The sequence below is a fragment of the Vulpes vulpes genome, chromosome 6 (assembly GCF_048418805.1).
Source record: "Vulpes vulpes isolate BD-2025 chromosome 6, VulVul3, whole genome shotgun sequence".
NCBI classification, from domain to species: Eukaryota; Metazoa; Chordata; class Mammalia; order Carnivora; family Canidae; genus Vulpes; species Vulpes vulpes.
In genome coordinates this window covers 89,906,522-89,926,315 of record NC_132785.1, presented here as the reverse complement: position 1 = coordinate 89,926,315, position 19,794 = coordinate 89,906,522, and the positions used below count along the sequence as shown (strand labels likewise).

Below are 19,794 nucleotides of genomic sequence, written 5' to 3'. Positions count from 1 at the left end.
TATTTTGGATCAGTAACAAACAGTTCGTATTCTGGCACATGCCCTAGGGCATAGTTCTCCATGGTCCTTGGCATTACTCTGCAAGACGTCCTTCCATGTTTATTATCCTTGGCCACACCTGAAGTTGGCTTTGGAGAATATGGCTGAGCAGTTTTGTCACCTTGCTTCCTACTGATAGAAGGGTGGGGTCTAAAGGACTGTTTAAGTTTTAAACAGTTAGTCTCTTGGATGGCAGTGGTCCTTTGAGTACCTTTCTTTGAACTCCTTATTAAACATAACCAACAGCGACTATCATTCGGTGCCTCACCTTCTGTCTACAAGCCTCTTCTATTAGGGCCATAAATAAGTTCATTAGCCGTACCACACTGGGGTAACTGCTCATTACAAATTCATGAGGTATATGTCACCTTCAAATGATTGTAGTCAACAGTTTTACCAAATGTTTTGTCACTCCTTAATGTGGATTGCCAAACTCCAGTCTGTCCTGATTAAGTTCTTGCTCCATGGCTTCTGAGCCAGTATTTTGGGGTTCTTGTTAAGGTGGCACCTCATTCTAGTGTGTATACTAGTGAAGGTAAACTAGATTATGCTGCCATAATAAGCCCTCAAATCTCAGTAGCTTATGACAAAAAGATGGATTTCCTCTCATGTTACATGCTCCTTGCATATCAGACTGGTGTATGTCTTCCATTCTCTGTGTTGTGCTCATTCTAGGAATAGCCACCAGCTGAGCAATTTTAATGCCTGTGTGAGAAGAAAATACGGCCTGCCCTACCACATGCTAGCTGATAAACTGTTGTCTGAGAGAGACATGCCATTTTTGCTGACATTTTATTGGCCAGAGTAAGTCACCTGGCAGCCACAATTAATTTACTACAAGTGGGAGGTAGGAAGTTAAGTATAATCCTGCCTTCCACAGCAGAACTGGAACTATATAAACCCCATACCAATGAACTACTACTATACCAAAGTACCAAGGTCACATTTCTCCCAAGGTACTCATCTCTTTGTTGAGATTTAGATTTTGAATCATTAAGTATTGTTTTTTATTCTATTTTCTACTTACCAGAGGGAAAAAAATCACCAAATACCTTCTGTATATTTGTTTTTACCCTGTTCTGACTGGTGTTCTCATTCTCCACCCTTTCCCACTTATACTTCCCTTCTCTTTTAGGGATTTTATTTATTTATTTGACAGAGAGGTGGGGAGAGAGAGAGAGCAAGCAAGCAAGCAAGCATAAGCAGAAGGAGCAGCAAAGGGAGAGGGAGAAGTAGGTTCCCTGAGGAGAAGGGAGCCTGATGTGGGGCTTGATCCCAGGACCTTGGGATCATGACCTTAGCCGAAGGCAGATGCTTAACTGACTGAGCCATCCAGACGCCCCTGAAAATATTTTTATATGGACAACATGTCTCTAGGCAAATGCATTTTATTTTTCATGCATGTGAAGTGAACATTCTTCTGTGGTCCTACAGGGATAGGTTGGGTTAATATGAGTAGAAGCTATGGAAAATTTGATTACATACAAATAATAACTTTAATTTTTATTTATATTTGTAATTCCAGTGTAGTTAACATACAATGTTGTATTACTTTCAGGTGTATGATACAATGATTCAGCAATTCCATATATTACTCAGTGCTCATCAAGAGAAATGTACCCTGTTATTTTTAAGATTTATTTATTTGAGAGAGCGACAAAGAGAGAGCGTACACTCAAGCTTGGGGAGGGGCAGAGGGAGATGGAGAGGAAGAATCCTTAAGCAGATTCCCTGCTTAACATGGAGCCCATTGCAAGGCTCAATCCCAGGATCCTGCGATCACAACCAGAGCCAAAACTAAGTTACAGTGAGCCATCCAGGTGCCCCAAGAGAAGTGTACTCTTAATTCTTAATCCCTTTCATCTGTCTCACCTATCCCCCTCAACCCACTTTTCCTCTGGTAATCCTCTATAGTTAAGAGGGTGTTTTTTGCTTTCTCTCTCTTTTCCTTTGTTCATTTGTTTTGTTTCTTAAATTCCATATTTGATTGAAATCATATGGTATTTGTCTTTCTCTGACTTATTTCACTTAACATTATACCCTCTAGATCTATCATTGTTGCAAATGGCAAGATTTCATTCTTTTTATGGCTGAATAATATTTCATTGCATATATACTATGTCTTATTTATCCTTGTATCTAGTGATGGACACTTAAGGCTGCTTCCATAATTTGGCTATTGCAAATAATTCTGCAAAAAACAAAAGTGTGTATAAAAATCCTTTTGAATTAGTGTTTTTGTATTCTTTGGGTAAATACTCAGTAGTGTAATTACTGGATCACAACATAGTTATATTTTTAATTTTGGGGGGAACTTCCATACTGTTTTTTTTTTTAAAGACTTTATTTACTCATGAGAGAGAGAGGGAGAGAGAGAGAGAGAAAATGAGGCAGAGGGAGAAGCAGGCTTCATGCAGGGAACCCGATGTGGGACTTGATCCCAGGACTCTAGGATCACACTCTGGGCTGAAGGCAGGTGCTAAACTGCTGAGCCACCCAGGGATCCCCTCCATACTGTTTTCCATGGTGGCTGTATCACTTTGCATTCCCACCAACAGTGCATGAGGGTTCCTTTTTCTCCACATTCTTGTCAAAACTTGTTTCTTAAGCTTTTGATTTTAGCTATTCTGACAGGTGTGAGGTGATATCTCCTTGTGGTTTTGATTTGCATTTCTCTGATGATGAGTGATGTTGAGCATATTTTGAAGTGTCTCTCGGCCATCTGTATGTCCTCTTTGGAGAAATATGTATTCATGTCTTCTACCTGTTTTTAAATTGGATACATGCTTTTTTGATGTTAAGTTCTTTATATGGTTTGGATACTAACACTTCTTCAGATACGTCATTTGCAAATATCTTCTCCCATTTAGTAGATTGTCTTTTAGCTTTGTTGGTTGTTTCCTCTGCTGTGCAGAGCTTTTTATTTTGATGTAGTCCAAATAGAATGACTTTAACTTTAAATAAAAGTGAAAAGGTACACTATTTAAAGAGTCAGATGGTTCTATATAAAATTTCAGAAGTCCTCTTGGTATCCTCCTCTTGCAATTTCTTATTCCTTAGAGGCAATTATTTCACTTGCTCCCTTTTTCTTTTGGTATTGATCTTCCTATTTCTAATATACTTGGCTTTTGGTTTTGTGAAAGTGAAGATTTAGCTCTTTTCCCACTCTGACTGTGTGTTCCCTTATTTTCTGCCTCTCCATCCTCTGAACTGTGGTTGTCTTGAATTTGGTTAAATCATTATTCAGTGTTTATTTTATTACAACCGTGCAAATTCTATTTCTGGCTGACCCATGCAATCTTCTCTACCTTATGTAATTCCTTAGATAATCAAATTTATCAAAGATGGAACAAACTGCAAAGGTTATAGTTACTAATAAGTTCCTATCCCTGAAAGTATGTATGTAAGAATAGTCATCAACATCTCTAATTTCAAATGCATAGTACTTTCACATCTATAATTTCATTTGTCCAATGAGATAAGTGTGGGAAAGTATTGTAGCACTGAATATGCAGTTAGACTTTTTGCTGCTACAAAACCCATCATATGGTAAAAGAATCATATGTTAACCCTACTGTCCAATTCAGTGTTAAATAATTGAATTGTAACCAGAAGCCCAAAGTTATATTTATACTGGAATTGTTCAAATGCACTTTTATTTAAAAAGTTTATCTTTTCAAAAAAAAAAAAGTTTATCTTTTCATTACGTATTAGCTATTTTATATAGTAACAAATGTTACATGGTTATTCCCTTAGCCTCAGGATGCATGCATTTCCCATCCTACCTCCTAATAAAGAAAATATTGAATGACCTATTTTAAACCATTCCCAATAGTATAAAGTGGCTATAAAATACACTGGTTTAAAATGGCTATAATGTGTAATCAGTGTTAATGTTGAGGATACCCCTTAATTATATCATTAAAATTACTTTTTTATATATACTCACAGTCCTCATTCTACTTGAGTTTTTGAACTCTTGGTTCATTATTAACTATCAATGGCACATTTGTTCACTGATATAAAATAGCTCTAATAAAAAAGTGCTAAGAAGTAATTAATGAGTAAGTAGTTCCTTTTTAAGGAATACCTGCTTCTTGAGAGATGTTATATGCTTACTGATAAGATTAAGAGTGAAATAAATGTCCAATTTAGTACAATTTTCCCTTAATTTTTTATTCTTTTATCATTTTAATCTTTACTGAGAAAGTCTATCCTCTCCTTAGGAGTAATTTTTAGCTATTTTTTTGTTTTTTGTTTTGTGATTGTGATCTTTTGTTTGAAAGATAGGGGTTCTATTTAAAATTTTAAAAAATAGAAATTCTTACCTATGCTGGTATGTATGTCTTTACCTTCTAGAATTATGATATATTTATACTAACTTTCCCCAACTATCTTCTTTTAAACTTAGGTAGTATAGATCATCAGTAGAAAAACTTCCTGAAAGAAGAAATTGTTTAAGAGAAATTTGAAAGTAGCAAAACAGAAGACAAGGAATTGACAACAGATGCAGAGGACAGCATGGAAGTAAGTACAGCATGAAAGAAGATGAGAGGAGGGTATCTAAAACAGATCTGAGTTCAGAAGATAGAGGTGAATTAAAATATGGTTTGATAAAGATACTTGAATTTCTAAGCTGCATAAATAAGTCTAAGTCATGTATTAAAAGTATATTTAGAAGGAATGTTCTTAAGTAGTTTTAATAACTATCTTCTAGGGAATTTAAAGTAAAAAGGATGTAAACATGGTAGACATAGATTTTGGATGTCTCACTCCCCTGTTAATGGTATTAAATAACTACTTGAGTATTGATTGTAAATCTGTTCTAGGTAGAGAAAGTTAAAATGCCCAATTTAAAACAAGAATTGAATAATGTTTGAGAATTAATTTTAGAACCCTTAAAAATGACAATTAACATACTCTAGTAAATATCTTTTAAACTTAAGTATTTCGTATTGCACTTTCTAGATATCCTTCATGTCTTTTGCAAGTATCAAAAATCAATAGTATTATTAAATTAATGTCATCTTATATATCCCTCTCAATTGTTTAATAGAAGGAAATAGGAAAGTAGTGGCAAAATCAAATATATAAGTAATGCCTTATATTATTATTTTTTGCAGATTTTACTTCATTCATTTGTTTAACAAATTTATTCAGCAAAACTTTGTTAAACACCTACTCTTCCTAGGTATTATCCTAGGCAACAGGACCACAACACTGAACAAAACAGAGAAAAATCTCCTGCCTGTGTACAACTACAGCTGATGATGTCTTCCAGTTTCAATATATTTAGAGTTGGCATCTCTGTTGTCATAATGTGCATTTTTTATAAGTCAGCAGTAGACTCTCTATCAGAACTGAGTCCTCAGAAATATTTCAGTACATTGCAACCAGGAAAAGCTTCCTTAGCTTATTTTTGTCAAGCTGGTGAGTACTTTTTATATTCTACATGATTTTTGTGATGTTTCTATTGCTATTTAATCAGTGTTCTCAGTGGAAATTTATTGTTAGGATTAATATGTGCTATAAAGCTGCTACTAAAATATGTCTGCCTGAGTTTAAATGCTGATTGTGCCACTTTGTGATTTTGATCAAGTCACTTAGCCTCTTTGTGTTTTTGTTATCATCTATAATGAGGAAATAATACTTGCTTTGTAAATTTGTTGTGAGGATTAAATGAATTTACTCATGTGACTTGTCCATAATAAATACTAGATGAAAATTAATGATTAGTAGAATAACATCTGATTTCCATCTAGTCATTTCTGAAAGTATGCTTTTTGGTATTTTTGGTGAACAAATATCTTTAAAGTGTTTTAAAACTTTAAATGTAGTATTAGTAATGCTTTTGTTTAATACTCTACTGTAGCTGTACATTAATTATACTGATTAACCAGTGTAAGTATTGAACATAACTAAAGATTGTAATGGTCTCATTAAACCTGTATCCCTTAAAAAATATTATTCTTGGAATTAGTAAGTGAAATAAATCCACATTTCTGTTGACTCTCTTATAACTGTGGTTTGAAAAATAGTTTTTTAAAATCACTTTGAGGGGTGCCTGAGTGGCTAAGTCAGTTAAGTGTGGGACTCTTGATTTCAGCTCGGGTCATGATCTTAGGGTTGTGAGATCAATCCCCAAGATGGGCTCCATGCTGGGTGTGGAGCCTGCTTGAATTTCTCTTCCTCTCCCGTTGCCCCTCCCCTCACTTGCATGTATGTTTTCTCTTTCTCTCATAAAAAAAGTTTTAAACTCATTTTGAAAGTTTTTTGCATGTGTACATGTGTGTTGTGTACATGGTATTAAACTTGGAAAAATAATGCCAAATGTTAGCTTTATTTTTTAAAGATTTTATCCATTTATTTGAGAGAGAGACAGGTAGTGACAGCAAGAGTACAAGCCAGGGAGGAGAGGGAGAAGCCAGCTTTGCGTTGAGCAGGGAGCCCAACATGGCACTTGATCTCAGGACACTGGGATCATGAGCTGAGCAGAAAGCAGACACCTAATGACTGAGCCACCTAGGAGCCCTTAAATGTCAAGAATAATGAGGCAATAGGAAATAAGGGTATAAATATATATAGGTATGTTTGCTGTATTATTTGTTGTTTTGTATACTTGTTAGGTGAACTAATCTATTTCATCTATGGTTTGCAGCTTTGGGCTTTAATTTTAAAAATTCGTCTTTCCTAAGGAGCGAGCCATAAAACATTCATAAAAGCTTTCTTATTTTAGATTCTCCGAGAACCTCTATATTTCTTGAAGAACTGAATGAGGCTATTACACCTCTCCAGGACTATGGAATTTCAGTTGCAAAGGTAGAAAGACATTTTTGTTATTAAATTATTAGTGACAAACATTTGACAATTGTGTGACTGAAGGCTGAGTATCTAAATATACTTATGTTTCACACCTTTTTCCAAACTGGAAAAATAATTTTTCTACCCTTTTTATATGGAAAAAACAGAAGCGCAGAAAGATAGTTCCAGATTATTGGGTAAATTGGTACATGAAGGAAAAAAAGCTGTCAAAATTCTCTAGCTTAGAACTTAATTTATTTTGTAAACTGTTTTATTGAGGCTATGGTTCAGCTTTCAATCCTATAGTTAGACTTTTTTGTGTTGTTTTGCCTGACAAATTTAATAGATCTCCACATTCAACTATTTACCAAATTTCTATTAGCACAAACTAAGTTACCAAAATTGAGGTAGTTGAAGCATTTTTCCTTGTCTGTTCTTTTAAGTGTTTGTAATTGCTTATGTTGTAATTTTTCCTTTATTTTTAGAACAAAGTCAAAACAACCTAACTTGAAATGACATATTTAATTTTTTTCTCAAAAAATGTTCAAATTTGTCATTGAGTATTACAGAAAATCTCCACATGCATCATAGTTAGCTACCTGAGCTTTTCATTAACTTTAATCTTAGAATTTGTACCTCAGAAAATTGAATGATTAAAACCCAATGATTATTAAGTTATCTTAGATTAGAATCTACTTGACTTTCTGTGTACATTTATTCTTTCTTAGTTCATTAGCTTTCTACCTCTGAGAGATGGCCACTGTCCTACTTGGTCCCTGCAGCTAGAGTTCCTGGGGCGGGAAGCATAGGAAGGTTAACTAACCTTGACTATTAAAGGGAAGCTCTTTCCTCAACTCAGAGAACACATCTGACACCAAAGGTGTGAGTTTTCCACACCAGCTGTGGAAATAAGTTCTAGCACCAGCTGCCCACTTAGCCCAGATCTCACAGGTTGAGGACTAAGTCCTATAAGACTGCCCTCCACTTCGATGCCAGTCACAAGGAGTGATTCCCAGGTTACCTATAGCTTCTTTCTGACTCAAAGCTACAAATTGGGGGCTCTCACAACTCCCTCCTTGGGTTCAATAATTTGCTGGAATGGTTCACAGGATGAAGAGAACACTTTACTATTACTGGTTTATTATAAATGATAGAACTCTGGAACAGCCAAATGGACAAGATGTATAGGGCAAGGTCTGGAAGTCTTGAGCACAGGAGCTTCTGTCCTCTTGTAGTTTGGAGTGTCTCCCATACATGGATGCGTTCACCATCCTGAAAGCTCTCCAGGCCCTATTGTTTAGGGTTTTTATGGGGGTCTATTACGTGGGCATGATGGATTAAATCTTTGGCCACTGGTGATTAACTCAATTTCCAGCTCTGAGGATAGGAGGTGAGATAGAAAGTTCAACCTTCTAATCATGCGTTTGTCTTTTTGGTGAGCAGTCTCCCATCTCAAAGCTATATGGGGGACCCTAGGGATCAGTCACCTCATTAGCATGCAGAAAGATACTCTTAAACACTGCAGAGGTTTCCAAGGTCTTAGAAGCTCTCATATAAGAAACTGGGGTTAAAGATCAAATACTAGAATAAAAGATATTCCTCGCACTCCTGTCACTCAGGAAATAACAATATCAGAAACCAGGCGGAAAAAACCAATGATCTCTTCTTATTATATCACTGCAAAATACTTTAAGAAAATCTTTTAAGTCAATTCTGTATGTAACTTTTTGACTTTGAACAACTGATTATACTCCAGAATGATAATGGTGCTCATCTTTGAGGAACTTTTAATAAAATTCTATAGTTTACACATGAAATACTAGGTTGATATGACATTCAAAAGGGGTAGTCATGCTGTTTATCTAGTAACTAGTAACCATGTATCAACTAACTAACAATAGAATATTAAGGTTCATGCCCAGGGTTTTGCCTTTATGAACTGACAAAACTTGGTCTTGATTTTACAGTTGAGGATGCTAAACTATGTGGAAAGGAGACTGGTGAATAAGACAGGCCTCTATTAAGGACTTAGCTCGCTCACTCTTTGGTCTGTAATAGATACTGGGTAAATGTTTATGACATTGAAATGAGCTGACTTTATTTAGTCTCTTAGATAGGTATATGACTAAGACTCAGTCTGTTTCCTTGAAGAATTTAGGTCTTAAATAGGGGAGAAAAAAAATACATTCACATTTCATTTCAGTAATTAGCAGAACATGATCATTGTGATACAAATAAAATGCCACTGAAGTTTAAAGGAAGGGCAGCTCATATCTAATTGTCAGGGCAGAAGGTCATGTATGGCATTGGGAAAGACTTGGCAAACAGTAGCATTTTGAGATTGTCCTTAAAAGTTAAGATTTCAAGAGGCAGACATAGATGAAAAAAACCCTAAAATCTAAATTGGACTAAATGATAAGACAGAAATCGCCATGCTGAGTATAATAACCAAACCCAACTCTGTACTATTTAGAAATGTATCTTGCAGTTCAGACATCTTTAAAGTAAATGAAGGAAAAAGATGTATCATGTAATTAATAACCAAAAGAAAGCTAGTGTAGCTATTTTACTGTATTGAAGCAGATTTTTTTAAAAAAGATTTTATTTATTTGAGAGAGAGAGAGAAAGCAAAAGCAGGATGAGAGGCAGAGGGAGAGGAAGAAACAGAATGCCTGCTGGGCAGGGAGCCTGATGCAGGGCTTGATCCCAGGACCCCAAGCTCATGATCTGAGCTGAATGTAGCCGCTTAACAAACGGACTAACTCATCCAGGTGCACCTCAAAGCAGATTTTAAAACAAAAATCCTTTGAATCATCTTTGGCTTTTCATTTTGTCATAACTAATCCATCAATAAATCTTTAAGTTCTATTTTCAAAACTTCCCAAATCTGACCACTTCTTTCACCTCCACTTTGACCTTCCCCCCTTATCCAAACCTTCATCATTTCTCATCTGGTAAGCTACGGTAGTCGTCGTCTTCTTCTTTTTTTTTTTTTTAAGATTTTATTTATTTATTCATGAGACACACACACACACAGAGAGAGAGAGAGAGAGAGAGGCAGAGACACAGGCAGAGGGAGAAGCAGGCTCCATGCAGGGAACCTGACATGGGATTCGATGCCGGGTCCCCAGGGTCACGCCCTGGGCTGATGGCGGCACTAAAGTGCTGAGCCACTCGGGCTGCCCCACTACAGTAGTCTTCTAATAATTGGCCTTTCTTTCTCCTTTTACTTTTGTCCCACTAAACTTTTCTCCACACATAAGTCAGATGTGGCAGGTCACTTTGCTACCCCTTCAGAAAGATTTCCCGTGAGATTTAGGATAAAATAGAAACTCTTCACTCTTTTGGACACTGGCTTCCTCTCTAATTGCATTTTTCATCCCTTTACCTTTCTCAGTTTTTTCTGGCACCTACAGGTCATCATTTTGTTACCTGAACCTGCTAGAAGTGTTATTTCCAAAAGGCCTTTTCAAATATTTCCCTTTCTGCTTAGAATTCCTCTCTTCCACACATTTATATAATCAGATGCATCATTCTATTCCTTCTGTTCTTTGTGCAAGTCCCACCCTCTCCCCCAAGCCTTCCTTGATTACCTATCTAAAATGTCTTGTCACGCAGTATCCCCTTACTATTTTTTCTTTATGGGACTTAGCACTACATATTAATTAGTTTTTAAAATTGTCTGTCTCTACTTTTAGAATGTAAGTTCTAAAGATAAAGATCTTTATTTGGAACTTAACTGTACCCCCAGTGACTAGAAGAGTGACTAACATATGGTAGGTGTTCATATATATGTTGCACGGGATGAATGGAAAAAAATCTATTGTCGTGATGTCAGCCATCCCCTATGTTCTGACTTTTAAAAATTCTTTCTGACATTCCATCTTTTTTGGTTGTAGCTGTATTTTGACTTTTTTTTTTTCCCTGTATTCTGACTTTTAATTCTAATTCTCTATTCTCAATATTTTTTGACTGTCCATTCTCTTGTAGCTTTTGAAAATAAATGTAGCTTTGCCAGTTGTCATTCTGCTTCCTCAAACTCCATTAAAATTAAATTGAACACACACAAAATCTTGAACCCATTAAAAAGACCAAAAACTTACAAAATGAAATAACTCTTTTTCTGCCAGCCTTGGTTTACGTTTTGTTGGTGGCTACCCATTGCCCCATCCTAAAACCTCTTCGTTCTCTTCATCTCTTTTCTTCCCCCTCTATCCCATACTCCATACATATGCTCAGTCTCCTCCCTAGTTCTACTTGCTCGATTGGTGAAAAGTCTCTTGAATTCTTTGTCCTCTTCTGCTTTACTTCAGATGCCAGTCATCCTTGCCCTTTATGATATCATATTCATTTAACCTGCTTCCTTATCTTTGTGCTCTCTTGCCTTCCATTGTACCTTCATGTTGCTGCCAGGATTATCCTTATATTTTTCACACAGAGTCTAGATTATAAACTATCAGGGACTGTCATGACTACCCTAACATCATCAATGACTCAGGTTCATTCTTTGTTTTACCATCCTCAGCAAGGATTTCTCCTTTAAAGATGCTTTATGGTCCATGATTATTGCTGGTCCTCAGCTGCCTTGTCTGTTTTTTTGTCAGGAAGAAGTGGGAAAAGAGAATAAGTCAGCTCCATTTTAAGAACCGTCTGGAATCCAACCCCAGTGACTTCTAACACTATTGGGCCATCTGTAGCTGTTGGGGCGTCTGGAAAATTCTTTCATTGAGGCACTTGTGTTTAGGGAAGTTCTGTTAGTAAAACAAAAAGGAAGGATGGATTTTGGATAAGAAACCAGCAGTATCTGTATTCCAGATGCTGAGATGCTTTCATGCTCCCAGCTTGCAACTTACTTCTGCTTCTTGGCTTTTGCTCATGATTTTTTTGTCCTGCCTTATTGTTTCTTTCCTTTTCTACCTGGTTACCTCCTACTTGTTCTATAAGATTGAATTACATGTAAACTCTTAAGTATAATTAAATATAACTCTTAGATGTGGAAACAATTTCTTTCTCTGGGTTACCTTGAGCACTTGAATAAATGAGCAATTATAGGATATAAATCAGAAAGAAAAGTAAAATAAAAAATTTGACCTGGAGACAAACTACTGTTTCTCTAACCAAGAAACTTGACCTTTTGATATATACTCTAAACCTTAAATATAATCTTTTAAAGGTTAATTGTGTCAAAGAAGAAACATCAAGATACTGTGGAAAAGAAGAGGATTTGATGAAAGCATATTTATTCAGGTAAAGTATTTTTTTGAGTGTGATAGATACAAAGCTGTACTTCTAGAATATTAAAATGTATAAAATATCACTAAGCCAGAATAAAGCTTTATGCAGTGAAGGCCATATGAAGTTTAGCAAACAGTCTAAGTCATAGATTTGTTACCTGCACTTTACCTTCCTTATCTATGAAATGAGATAAAATAGCTATAAAACCTACCTTACAGGCTTGTTTTGAATATTACGTGAGAATTCTTTTTTTTTTTTTTTAAAGATTTTTAATTTATTTATTCATAGACACACACACACACACACACACACACACACACAGAGGCAGAGACACAGGCAGAGGGAGAAGCAGGCACCATGCAGGGAGCCTGATGTGGAACTCGATCCAGGGTCTCCAGGATCAGGCCCTGAGCTGCAGGCGGCGCTAAACCGCTGTGCCACCGGGGCTGCCCCTACGTGAGAATTCTTACGTAAACTCCTACTATAAGTGCTGGGAAAGTAAGCACTTAACAAATTTAGTGTTTTGAGTAGATCTGTCATGTCCATATTTGGGTGTGAAGGAAATGTATTTTTGAGAGATCTGCCAATGTCCCAGTTACAGATTCCCCTGCATTTTGATCTGCTAGTCTCTGAGGTTTCTCAAAGTCTTTTTCTCAAACTGTTGGGATTTGGCCTGAGAAGTGGGGGCAGAGTCTCTCTCCTCAGAGATCAACTGCTGAGGACACTTCTTTCTCTCTCCTACTTGTCTCCTCCCCAGCCCATTTAGGGAATGTATGTGTATGTGACTGGGAGTATGGTAGGAAGCCTTGTTGAGACTCCTGTGTTTTCCCAATCTTTTTGCCTAGCCCAGAGCCTAAGCTCTTCAAAGTCAACATATTTAGTGAGTGTATATTCAATAAATATTTGTGTGTGTTTTACAGTCAGCATGCTGGTAGGTGCATGAGATAATGGATAAATACCAAGGCTGAAACCTCAAAGGACTTATAACCTACCGTATTGGAGAGACAAGAAAAGTGAATTCCAAGGAAATATTTCTGTAATGCTTTTTAAATTTTTTTAATAGGGGCAACATCTTACTTAGAGAATTCCCTACTGATGTCTTGTTTGATGTGAATGCCATCGTTGCCCATGTTCTCTTGTAAGTACAGGGGGTACTCATTGATTTATTGTTATTTATCTCTTGATTTCATTTTAGGCAATCACAATCCATTAAAATATATTAGGGTTTTAACATTATATTTGTAGGCATTAATTTCACACAAAATTACTGATCTGTCTTTTCCCTACGTAGAGGATCTAAAATGTCTTGAATGGCAAAGGATACAAAAATATCTTTGTATAAAAGTAGGAGAGAACACAATCACATGATCATAGTATTGCTTTTGCTTTTGAATATACCTGTGGAGTAAGGATTTTACTAGGTAAGAAGCTAATCTTTGCTATTCTCACTGGGATTTTTAAAATATCTGGCATGCTTCTCATCCCAGTTTGATTTTTCTGGGGTCTGTAGTTCTGTGTCTACTCAGTAGGTGCAGAAACAGCGCCAGTAGTCCCAGAACACGTCTTAGTGTTTACAGAGAGTGAGACAGAGAGAGAAACAGAGAGAGAGAATATCTAAATTTAACTTTCCTGACATGGAATTTGGAAGCCTAGGATTTAGGCCTATGTGAAGTCCATTTGTGCAGTCTCCTCCTGGATGAAGTCTGATTACCTCTTCAGTGACAAAGTTTGAAGCCATGACTTCATTAGGGACACAAGTTTACATGAACCTTTCCAGTTTAATGTTGTGTTAGGGCTGCTGGCCACTAAGACCTTTGCTGACATTGAGTATCTTTGTTTTCTGCTTGGCTCTCCTCTTCCTTCTACTCTCTGACTGGATTCCCATAAAAATTGGGTGAAAGTTAAATGATAGGAAACTCAGAACTTACAGGTGAAAAGTTGTAGTTATCACTTTGCTAGTGGACACTTTTAAATGTTCCAGTACACATCATATATAAATGAAAAGTTTTTAGAAATTCCTGACAACCATGGAATCTGAGGCCTGTAGACTACGAAGCCAATTGTAGGAAGTGAATGGTGGTCTTTTCGAGAGGAATTCCAAAGAACTGTTAGGCTGCATAGAGGCTTTTCCCTTAAAGAAGGGTGGCTGGCTGGCTTGAGGATTGGGGTCATAAAAAGGCTTAGCAAAAAGCCCCAGTAGTAGATATGATACTTGTTCTCGGGAAGCTTACTGGTTTCTGCTGTTTTTACAGCAGGTATCTGATGATAGTCTTAGAGCCAGATATGAGGGTTGAAGAGATAGAGAAAGGAGATTCTTTGAAGGATAAGGATGTTATCCTTAGGTACTAAGATTGTCTTTGAGAAGTTTGATGGCAAATCCTGGACCAGCAGGTCCATGTTGGATAACCTGACAACAAGGTGGTTTTGAAACAGTAGGGCCTTAGTGTGGAGAGGCTGCCCGTGCTGGGAACTGGTTAGCTTGTGGGGCTTGTGTTATTCAATCCTGCTGTAGTGTCCTGTTCCTAGTGCTGTGTTAATGCTGATTCATAGAACACTAATTCCACAAATAGATGATTCCTCGTGTTCCTGCTATGTGCCAGATACTTGTTAGGCACTGGGGATACAGAATAGAAAAGGATATGGCTTCTGTTCTCTAGGAATTTAGTGTTTTGTTACACAGACATACAGAAACAGAAAATACTGTGTAGTAAGTAAATTGGTAGAAGTTTGTTTGCCTGAGCGCTTAAGGATCCACAGCACAGGGAAGAGTTACCTGTGTCTAGAATGAGGGTGGGTATTTGTTAAGAATGCTTCCTGGTGGAGGTGGCATTTGGGATGAGTCTTCAAGGATAAGTGGCAGTTTGCTTGGTGAAGAAACAGAAAGTGGGGAAAGCAGAGGAAACTGTGACCAAAGGCATGGAGGTTAGAATAGTTTGGGGGAGTAGTTTTTTTTTTAATACTTTTTTTTTTTTTTTTTAGTGATTTTATTGATTTATTAGAGAAAGAAAGAATGAGCAGGGGAAGATGCAGAGGGGGAAGCAGACTTCCTGCTGAAGAGGGAGCCTGACTTGGGACTCCATCCTAGGACCCCAGGATCATGACCTGAGCCAAAAGCAGACATTTAACTGACTGAGCCATCCAGGCACCCCTGGAGGTGGGGCGGGCAGGGGCAGTTTTTACTGGAGTATGAAATGGGAAACAGGAGATGACAGCAGAAAAGTAGGTATGGGGGTCAGATGGAAGGGATCTTTGTTTACCATGAGAAGAAGTTAAGGCTTTGGGGTAGGCCCTGAAGGGTGAGGAGGTTAGCTCCAGGCCAGAATACTTATGTGGCCTATGAGTCCTGCCCACAGGCAATTACAGGCTTTGTCTGGCAGGACTCATAGGGTAAAGGTGCCCTACCCACACCAGACTCGGTGCATATCCAGTGCATTGCAGTTTTATAGAGAAAATTGAGGTCCAAGATTTAGGGACATAGGCCAGACATGCTCCTATGTAACCTGTATTTTTAGCTCAAGTGTCTCCATTCAGAGGCCTCATTATAAGAAAAAACCTTGACAGAGGCACCTCCCAGGTGCTTCTGCTAAGACCTCCTTATCAGGGGTCTTTGATTGAGGCACTTTTCTCCACTTAGTATCTTTCCTCTTCTGGCTCTTCTCCCTTTCTTTCGCCTCAGCCCATGAGTTCATAGAGTCAAGAGCCTTTGTTTGGGGCTCCTTTAAATGAGATGCTCCCCTGCACCTGCACTGCACCCCCTTGACTTTTGCCTAATGCTGGCCAATGGTGGGTGGGGCAAGGAATAGAATATTGTAGAACTGTTGCCTCACTTTTGGCCTCTGGCTTGTACTACCACAGTGAGTGAATAAAGGCTTGATTGTTAAATATGGCTCACTGTCCTGACCACCTCAACAAGTGATTGCTCCACAGAGGATTGTAGGTAGATAAGTGATATAATCAGATTAGTACTCGAAAGCTCTTTCTGGTGGACATGAGATAGATTTGTGAAGTCCAAGCACACATAGAAATCATTGTGTGTCTATTATATGATTTAGGGAGGTAAAATAGAGATAGCAAAGAGGAGATTTTCTTTTTAATGCTTAGAAGGTGAAATTAACTGGATTTGGTAAGAGTTAATTTGGTAACAGTCAGCAAAACTACAAACTTGAAATTAATCCCTAATCTCTTCTTTTCTGTCTTTCCAATCCTACTCAACCCTGAATCCTCTCTGACCAACATCTGAAGTAGGCAAGGAAGAAGAACAGATTTACAGGGGAAGAGGAGTTGACTTTAACAAGGGGAATGCCCATCAGATGTGAGTCTCCAGTAGGCAGCTGTGGGATTTTGAACTGAGGAGTACAGATGTAGGTATAGTCAACATACAGGTTATCCAGGTAGCACCTTACACAACACCAGCACTTATGGGAAAAAGAAACTGAGTTGGGGGGGAAATAAATGTCAAGGAAATAAAATTGCAAAAAGCCAATGTCCCCATTTTAATTTAAAATGTAAGAAAAATGACTTTGGAATATATTACAAAAATTCTCTGTAGTGATATTCAGAATGTTGAAGAACTGTGTTTAATAGTGTGCCATATCCTAGCTACACCTTCCAAATAACCATGAGGAAAAACGATACCTTTCAATTTGTCATCCTACTTTTATGTGCTAAAACCATCAATTTGAAATATCTAGTGCCTAGCAAGCAGTTTCCCTGTCCTGTACTCTTTTGTAGTTGCATACTATTCATTGAAATGGACCTGAACATTTGGAATTTGATTTGGAATCTTGTGCCCATTTTTCTGTCATATTTGAACTGTATTAGCTTCTGATACTTTTTTTTTTAAAGATTTATTTTAGAGAGCACACATGCAAGTGAGTGAGGGGAGGGCCTGAGGGAGAGAATCTTCAAGCAGACTCCCTGCTGAGTAGGCAGTCTATCCCATGAGATCACAATCTGAGCCAAAACCTAGAGTCAGAGGCTTAACACATTGAGTCATCCAGGTGTCTTAGATACCTTCTTTATATGAAGGAGAAACAAACTACATTTCCCCCCAAGTTGTCATTTATCATCTAAATTTCTCTATTCTTTTTTTTTTTTTAAGATTTTACTTATTTGAGAGAGAAAGCTCACAAGAGGAAGAGGAGGGCAGAGAGAGAGAGAGAGAGAGAGAGAGAGAGAGAGAGAAAATTTCAAGGGGACTCTGCCCTGAGTGCAGAGCCCCATGCAGGGCTTGATCTCACAACCCTGAGACCATGACCTGAGCTGAAATCAAGAGTTGGATGTTTCACCAGTTGAACTACCAAAGCACCCCTGAATTTCCCTATTCCTTAAAGAATTATCTGGTCAAATTTATCTTTTCTCTTCAGAATTGTAGAATTTGAGTTTTACTGTGGTCTTATACCATAGTTTTGAAGGCATCTATTCATTTAGAAAATTAGAGATTTTGTTTATTTATACATTTTTCCAGGTTTATTTATTTATTTTCAAATTTTTATTTAAATTCCAGTTAACATACAGTGTAATATTAGTTTCAGTCTTATATTAGTTTCATTAAATATGTAATTTAGTGATTCGTAACTTACATATAACACCCAGTGCTCATCATAACAAGTGCCTTCCTTAATACCCATCCCCTGTCTAGCCCATCCTCCGCCCACCTTCCTCTATCAATCCTCAGTTTTGTTCTCTATAAGGTCTGTCTTATGGTTTGCCTCTCCTTTTTTGCTCCTGTGTTCATTTGTTTTGTTTCTTAAATTACACAGATGAGTGAGATCATATAGCATTTGTCTTTTTCTAACTGACTTTTTTTCTTAGCATAATAATACACTCTGGGTCCATCCATATTGTTGCAAATGGCAAGATGTCATTCTTTTTGATGGCTGAGTAATATTCCATTGTATATATCTACCAAATCTTCTTTATTCATTCATCAGTTGATGGATATTTGGGTTCTTTCTATAATTTACCTGTTGTTAATGCTGCCATAAATACTGGGGCACCTGTAACCCTTCAAATCAGTATTTTTGTATCCTTTGGGTAAATACTTAGTAGTGAAATTGCTGAATCTTAGGGTAGTTCTATTTTTAACTTTCTGAGGAACCTCCATACCATTTACCAGAGTGGCTGTATTAGTTTGCATTCTCATCAACAGTGTAAGAGGGTTCCCCTTTCTCTGCATCCTTGCCAACACTGTTGTTTCCTGTGTTGTTAATTTTAGCCATTCTGATAGGTATGAGATATTGCAGTTTCGGTTTGTATTTCCCTGATGATGAGTGATGTTAAACATCTTTTCATGTCTGTTAGCCATCTGGATGTCTTCTTTGGGAAAATGTCTATTCATGCCTTCTGCCCATTTCTTAACTGGATTGTTTTTTAGATGTTGAATTTGTTAAGTTCTTTTTAGATTTTGGATATTAATCTTTTATCAGACATGCAATTTGCAAATACCTTCTCCCATTGTGTAGGCTGCCTTTTAGTTTTGTTGATGGTTTCCATTGCTGTGCAGAAATTTTTTATCTTGATGAAGTCCCAATAGTTAATTTTTGCTTTTCTTTCCCTTGCCTCCAGAGATGCATCTAGTAGGAAGTTGCTATGGCTGAGGTCAAAGAGGTTAGTGCCTATGTTCTCCTCTAGGAGTTTGATGGTTTCCTATCTCACATTTAGGTCTTTTGTCCATTTTGAATTTTATTTGGGTATGGTGTAAGTGATCAGTTTAATTCTTCTGCATATTGCTGTCCAGTTTTCCCAACAGCATTTGTTGAAGAAACTGTATTTTTTCCATTGGATATTCTTTCCTGCTTTGTTGAAGATTAGTTGACGATATAGTTGTAAGTCCATTTCTGGGTTTTCTATTCTGTTCCTTTGATCTGTGTATCTGTTTCTGTGTCTGTACCATACTGTCGTGATGACTGCAGCTTTGTAATATAACTTGAGGTTCAGAATTATGATGCTTTGGGTATTCGAGGTCTTTTGTGGTCCCATACACATTTTAGGATTGTTTGTTCAAATTCTGTGAAAAATACTGGTGAGTATTTTGATAGAGATTGTATTAAATGTATAGATTGCTTTGGGTAGTGTAGACATTTTAACAATATTTGTTCTTCCAATCTCTGAGCATGGAATGTTTTTTCCATTTCTTTATGCCGTCTCTAATTTCTTTTATCAGTGTTCTATAGTTTTCAGAGTACAGATCTTTTACCTTTTTGGTTAGGTTTATTCCTAAGTATCTTATTATTTTGGTGTAGTTGTAAATGGGATTGATTCCTTGATTTCTTTTTCTAGGGCTTCATTATTAGCATATAGAAATGCAACAGAATTCTGTACATTGACTTTGTATATTGTGACTTTACTGAATTTGTATATTAGTTCTTGCAGTTTTTTTGGTGGAGTCTTATGGGTTTTCTACATAGAGTGTCATGTCATCTGCAGATAGTGAATTTGACTTCTTCCTTACCAACTTGGATGCCTTTCGTTGTTGTTGTCTGTTTGCTGAGGGGCTAGAATTTCCAGTATATTAAATAACAGTGGTGAGAGTGGACACCTCTGTCTTGTTCCTGACCATAGCTCTCATTTTTTCCCCATTGAGAATGATATTAGCTGTGGATCATTTATATATAGCCTTTATGATGTTGAGGTATATTCCATTTATCCCTATTTTGTTGAAGGTTTTTATCAGGAAGGAATGCTGTACTTTGTCAGATGCTTTTTCTATATCGAGAG

At 37.1% G+C, this 19,794-nt stretch overlaps 1 protein-coding gene and 1 pseudogene across 19 annotated transcripts in view; both read left to right on the top strand.

The window, feature by feature from the left end:
• TXNDC16 (thioredoxin domain containing 16) overlaps nt 1-19,794 on the top strand; it is a 125,150-nt gene that overhangs the window by 4,607 nt on the left and 100,749 nt on the right. For 5 of the 19 annotated variants that reach the window (XM_072761580.1, XM_072761572.1, XM_072761585.1 and 2 more), the window contains exons 2-6: nt 4,455-4,566; nt 5,163-5,469; nt 6,776-6,858; nt 12,014-12,087; nt 13,139-13,213. In XM_072761580.1, coding sequence (XP_072617681.1) covers nt 5,307-5,469; nt 6,776-6,858; nt 12,014-12,087; nt 13,139-13,213 — 395 coding nt within the window. In that variant the 5' untranslated portion in view covers nt 4,455-4,566; nt 5,163-5,306. Of the gene's footprint in view, nt 1-4,450; nt 4,567-5,162; nt 5,470-6,775; nt 6,859-12,013; nt 12,088-13,138; nt 13,214-19,794 lie in introns of all 19 variants that reach the window. The other 14 variants (XM_072761566.1, XM_072761568.1, XM_072761578.1 and 11 more) reach the window with 6 other exon arrangements.
• Nucleotides 14,883-19,794, top strand: part of LOC112921287 (leucine-rich repeat transmembrane neuronal protein 1-like) — a 31,367-nt pseudogene continuing 26,455 nt past the window's right edge.